The 6,527-nt window shown below is 39.7% G+C and overlaps 1 protein-coding gene across 1 annotated transcript in view; it reads right to left on the bottom strand.

Moving 5' to 3' along the window:
• PEX3 (peroxisomal biogenesis factor 3) overlaps positions 1-5,924 on the bottom strand; it is a gene marked incomplete at its 5' end in the record, with an annotated part of 13,453 nt that extends 7,529 nt beyond the window's left edge. The window contains 2 exons of the mRNA XM_010137650.1: positions 4,334-4,415; positions 5,793-5,924. Of these exons, the coding sequence (XP_010135952.1) occupies positions 4,334-4,415; positions 5,793-5,924 (214 nt within the window). The remainder of the gene's footprint in view (positions 1-4,333; positions 4,416-5,792) is intronic.
• Positions 5,925-6,527: the final 603 nt, after the last annotated feature.

The following is a 6,527-nucleotide window of genomic DNA, read 5'->3' as shown; positions in this document are numbered from 1 at the left end:
TCAGCAGGGCTTTCTGCATCGGCCTGAGCACAGCAAGCACGGGATCAGAATCTCTATATCCCACTGTGCTGGGTTTGTGTCTGCAAGGGTTTTGGTAACAGGGGTGGGGGCTACTGGCATGTGTCCTGTAAGAAGGTTTGAGAAGCTCCCCTGGGTCCAAGTTGGACCCACCTCTGACCACGGCCGAGGCAACCAGTGTGTCTTCAAGAGGGGAAAAACCTGTTGGGTGAGTTCTTTTTGTTTTGGGGATTCTTTTGTTTGGGAGGAGTGGGATTTGAGGGAGACAACCATGCGGACACCAAGGCCAGTGAGGAGGGAATGGGGGAGGCACGCCAGAGCAGCCATTCCCCCTCAGCCATGGTGAAATGGCAGGATGAGCCCTTGCAGCCCTGAGAGATCAACATTGAGGCAGAATCCTTCCTGCAGCGCATGGAGGACCCCAGCCAGAGCAAAGGACTGCTCCTGAAGCAGGCTGTGGCTCTGAGGGAAGCCTGTGCTGGAGCAGTCCATTGCTGTGAGGATTGAAGCTTGCGGGAGGAACCCACATTAGTTGAAGAAGTTCATGGAGGCCTGGCTTCCACAGAAGAGACACCACACTGCAGCTGGGGAGGACTGTGAGGATCTCCCCATCCTGAGGAAGAAGCAGCAGCAGAAACCACATGGGACAGACTGAGACTGACTGCAACTCCCATTCCCTGCCACCCTGCACCACTGGGGAGGAGGAGGTAGCAGAGCTGGGCCCAGAAAGAAAGAAGGGGTAGAGGAAAAGTATATTTAATACCCAGTTGTATTTATTACTGCCCTATTCTGATTCAATTGGTGAATTGGTGACAGTTTTGTTTAAATTAAACTGATTTTATTTCCCCAAGTTGAGGCTGTCTTTTGCCCAAGACCACAACCAGTGACTGCACCCCCCCCCATCCTTTGCCTCAACCCTTCAGCCTTTCATTGTATTTTCTCTTCCCCATCCCATGGTGGGGTGGAGGAGTGAGCGAGCGGCTGCACGGTGCTCTGTTGCTGGCTGGGTGGGCTCAAACCATGACACCTACTTTCTTGCAAGATTTACCATTACCTGATATGGCTTTAAAGTTCAAGTTTGATCATCAAAAAACAAAAAGATTGTGACCATCTGTGGAAGAGAAGTCTTAAGCCATCCACACAAATGCAAGTTATTGTCTTTCTTTTGTTGAGGCATGTTTACTTTTTTGACCTGATCAATACCTAAAATTTTATATATTCTGCAGTCAAAAGAGCAAAACAGTAGATTGTGTAGATACGTCTGAACTGCCTGAAGTACATTGCATATTTATAACTACTACCCAGAGGTAATGTTAGCAATGCAGCAGCAGTAGCAGAGGTAAGAGCAAGCAAACCATCTGAAAAGTTTGATCAGCCATTCTCGCCTGTTAAGCACGAGAATGTTAAAGAATGGCTACTGTACGGCTATTGTGGAAGAAGTTTATTGTGAAAGTCACTTAAAAAACATCTGGTCATTTCTTAGAACCAGAATGAACACTTAAATATTTAGGGCAGATAGTCCAGATTAACCTAATCTTCACAGTAACCCAGTTTATAAAAAAAATAACAAACTCTTCACCAGAAATCATTTCTGTTTGTAGGCACAGCATGTACACTTTGGCATTAATTTCACCATTGTATCACTTACATAATTAATTTCTAAGCTCAGCACTATCAAATAATGCAAATGAACTGATATAATAGATTATTAAGCCTTCAACTCCAAAAAGTAAAGAGACAGATTAAAGAAAGGAGAGCTGGAAAAGGTACAAGGATCCATGGCACATACAAAACCAGTTTACACACTTCTCTTTTTGCAAGCTAAATCAACAGGTTTAAAAGTTCTTCTAAAGCAAAACAACAGAAAGACTGTTAAAAAAATACAGTAATATTTCTACAGATAAAACACACAACAGAACTCAAACCCACATTTGTTGCTTCTAAGCTCTCCATGCCAACTGAAGAGAGAAAGAGAAGTCAAGACATCAACTACATGTCAGCACATGTCAGCCAACTGCATTCGCACCTATTACATCAAAACATTTTTTGCAGCCCATGCTTACAAAGTTTCTCCTCGGAACATAAGGCAACAGCCAGGTAACAGTTTCAGTCTGCAAGTATTAAGCCTAACAGTAGAATGGATTTTTTCAGTCTCCACCTGCTGCAATTTACTAAGACTCAGCCGCTACCCAAACCTCAACTTCTGTTTACTTGGAAAACCATTACCTGCTAGGGAAGCAAAAAGCAATGCAAACAAACAGGTCTAGAATAAAGCCAAGTGCTGAACTTGTGGGAGACATGCAACATCAGCAAGGCTACGGCAGCAGGTACCTCACCTCACCCATCCACATTGCTTTGAAAAGAGGAGAACAGATAGAGCAAGAACATCTGCGGTCTTGTGTGTCGCTCCCTCTTTAAAACGTTCTCTGGAAGACTGAAGACTTCAGCCTGATAACACCCCCAACCTATCACTGGCTGCCGCAAATTACTAAAGCAATGTAAAGAGGTTTTTGATTTAAGGAAGTGCATGGATTTTAAGCTAAAGGAGTTTACCTAAGCCATCATATGGTCTGCAACACGTGATAACACAGATCCATAACATGTTAAGCCATAATATAGATTATTTGAGAAAAAGAATACATCTTCAGGGACATTAAGAAAGGCAAATATCCACACCTACTCTTTTGCACATTCAACAACAATGGCTCTCTCTCTAAGGTCTGGAATTTGATTCATGTTCTCAAATGCAAGTGGAAAGAAAACAAATCTATACCTCCAGATGTAGCGCAAGAATGCAGAGCTTCTTCAAAGACTCACTTCAAAGACTCACTTCAAAGCACTGATCTACGGCTTCTCAATCCCTTCTCTACGTTGTCAGTTCAAGAAGTTCAAGCATCTAGTTAAAACTTCCTCAGGTAAGGCACAGAGGAAGCATTAAATCAAAAACTCCACTGTAAGACACACTCTAAATGGACATTCATGCTTACAGGATATTGCACGTCATCAGCATTTTAAAAAGAATACTTGTTTTCAGAAATGCGTAACAATAACATCAAAGAGTCTCAGCTCCATTTTTACTGGGATTACTGGAATTCAGAAGTACCCATAAACTGTTTCAACTAGTCAAACAAGTTAGAGACACCAGATATATTCTGATAAAAGAATGCATGCTACAGAGAACAAACTAAGGCATTATATGTCTTCATCACTGAACAAAGCACTACAGGCCTTTGTAGACTATTTTGCTGTACAGTCTGGAAGACAAATCTGGTGATCCACAAGATGTCTTGTTCATTCAGGTTAATTTTTTATTGATTAAAACTAATGATGATAAATATATTAAATATTTCATTAAAATTAACTTTTCCTAATTTCTTGTTGTTTGGGGTAGATAATACTCAGTTACAGTTGCAAATTCGCAGATAATCTATTACAAAAACATTTTTGAGGCTGTAATACACTTTAAATATCATATTCTGTTGCCTTGTTCATGATGATTTGAATGAAAAAAGACAATGACTGGATAGGTAATCTATTAAATGCTGGACAGCTGGAGTTACAGCTATATAAATAGGCTAGTGGGAGGTAAGCTAGAAAGGCAGTCTAGAGTGAGTCAGAAACCCTGTGGTAACTGCCTACGTAACACTTTTACTCCGTGCCAAATGTCAAGCAGCTTACTCTACTTTTAAGGTGTGCTATTATGCACTTTATGTATTTTAAAACATGCTATTCGTTTCTGCAGTTATAAGGAAACCAAAGGTGTTTTCTGACAGGGAAGCATTGCTCTTAAGGTATGACATACGCCTATTTGTTCTCCTTCAGAAAAAAAAAAAAAAATCAACAACCCCAAAACTTCTCATAGCTTTGAGCCATTTGCGATCTTGCCTTGGGTACTTTCCACTACTATTCATGTCTGACCTTGAGAAGATTACATAAACATTTTTACAAACACAACATCAACAAATCAGACAAGATACTCTGTTCTGTTTAAGACAGGACTAGATCTTCTAAGCATTTCTCTCTGCCTAGCTTATAAGCACTTCAGCAAGAACCACACTTCTCACTGCAGCATCTTAAAGGAAGTAGTATTTCCCGTAACGTTTGGAAAGTGCCAGCCATGGTTAGCAAAATAATCTAACATGTCATAAAATATTTACACAGAGATTTCAAAACATTTTAAGACTAGTGAATTCAGCGGGACATCGAACCAAAATCCTGCATGCTTTCTACATTATAAGTATTTGCATATGTAATTTGAAAAGAAAAATCTTGTGATCAAAACAAGTAATCTTAAATGCAATTAACAAAATCTTACCTATTTTTAAGAAGAGATGTGAGACTCTCAGAATTTAATTGATGCATTAAGGCATCCCTCAATGTTGGAAGCATTGACAGCACTGTTATTAAAAGAAAAAAAAAAATCTGTCCACATAAAAATCATCATAAACGTACCTATTGCCAGCTCTCACTCAATAGCTGCTATACAATGTAAATGCCATCACTGAACAGGCAAATGAAACAGGAAACCCTGGGAGCACTGAGAACTGCGATTACCCACATGCCTCTTAGGAGCTTGGGCACAATGCTGCCCTGACGTCGCTACGTGGCTTTGCCAGCTGCAGATGTGTGCTCAGATCCTGCATATCGGCATATAGGTGCCTTCACCTGGTGAAAATCTACACTGTTGCATTTCTCCACATGAGAAGAAAAAGATCTGAGGTTTGGGGGTTTGTTCCCCAACAAGAAAACCAAAGAAAGGTACGTTTTAAAAAACCAGAAAGCTGGTGGGAAAAAATCTTTTACTTTCAGAATATTAAATATCTCGTCTGCTGTCATATGATGGGAACAGAAAATGGAAAACACAGAACACATAATAAATAATAAAACACTAATAAATAATAAAACACTAAGAACAAAATATGAAAAATCTTGACAAGAATGCATGCTGCCAGACAGAAAGTACTTTGTAAAACAAAGGGCAAAGAAAAACTTAGTCCTTGCAGTAAAGTCAATGCCAGCACTATGAAATGGAAAAGATGAAAATGAAATACCAGGGTATTTCAGGTCAGGGTAAACACAGTGCACAGGAAGCATCTGCAGCCACCCAAGAAGCCATTACAAATTTCAACAGAAGAAAATGCTGCCCAATTTGTTCCACAGCAATCGTTTTGGAGTGGCCTGTATTTACAAGAATGACAAGGATTTTGTTAAACTCTGCCCTACCATCTCCTCTCCAAAAATCCAAAGACCAGTCCTGTGATATAAACACCTTCACTCCCAGCTAGTCAGGTGTCTTTTGACTGTTCAAATGTAGGGAACTAACAGGCTGACGTGCTGCTTATTTGTAAATAAAAATTGCCCACCAAGCTCTCAGTGTAGCTTACTAACAACGTGTTATATTAAGGTAATCCTGCTGTAAACCCAGTACTGTCAGAATCCGCGTGCTGTTTCACACCTCAATACCACACGCAGTTTAGGCAATACACAAAGAACCTTGAAGTGACAAACAAAATTGTAATCTGCATGTAAATGTGTATGCATTATAGATAGATATATTCCAACCAAGGGTTAAGATGACCCCTAGAAATACCTTCAACACCCTGTTCTTCAGATTCTGGTTTTTATTATGCAAAATTACTCATTTATGCACTAATATTTAAATAAGATTTTGAATTCATCTACATTTTTTTATTCTTTTTCCATATTGTCAATACGTAGTATAAATCTTCACACAATTCCACCTATCATAAACAGTAACTATTTCCTTATCTTACCTGTCATATTGCACGTCCTCTGATTACTTTCAAAATGATACTGCCTTCGCGCTTGAGCGATGTACTCAGCCGCCTCTTGTTCTTGGATTTCTCTCATTTTCTTCTGCCCATATTTTCCCAGTAAATAGACTCCTATAGAGAGATTTTCATATTACAAGCTGCTTCAAAAACGTGAGGAAGACCCCTTCAGCCTCCTTCTTTGATTTTAATCCATAACAGTGCATAGTGGATTTTTGGGGGATATGTAGGTCCTGAGTATTTTAATACTGATTGAGAAAGTAATATTCAGAAATAACGCTTTTAAAATTAATTAAAATGTCAAGGGCAATGACTTGAATCGGTATAAGAAACTTCCCTGAGAAGAGACATCTTGTCTTTCAGAGAAGGCATTTTTGGTACTACTGCAACATGAACAAGTACTGAAGAGATTGAAGCAAATATTGGGAAGAGGAAAAAATGTGTGATAACAAAAACAGAGAAGAGAAACTGAAATACACACGTCTGGAGATGGATGAGATTTAATTTTTTTTAGAAGGTATCTTTCTAAAATTAGCAGAAGTTAGAGATAAAACTCAAGTCTTAAGATTATCACGTAAGAGAAAAATGTTACAGACCAACACTTTCTTTGTTTGGCCCTGAAATTTGTGGGTAGGAAGAACCTGAGCTTCAGTTGGGCTTGACTGTGGCCCTCTTATTTCTTACCATGCCTGGTTCCTATTCTCCAGCACCGCTCTT

Source organism: Buceros rhinoceros, unplaced genomic scaffold (assembly GCF_000710305.1).
Source record: "Buceros rhinoceros silvestris isolate BGI_N320 unplaced genomic scaffold, ASM71030v1 scaffold19486, whole genome shotgun sequence".
Lineage (NCBI taxonomy): Eukaryota > Metazoa > Chordata > Aves > Bucerotiformes > Bucerotidae > Buceros > Buceros rhinoceros.
Note: the sequence above shows the minus strand (reverse complement) of the source record. Positions and strands in the feature narration are given on the sequence as shown.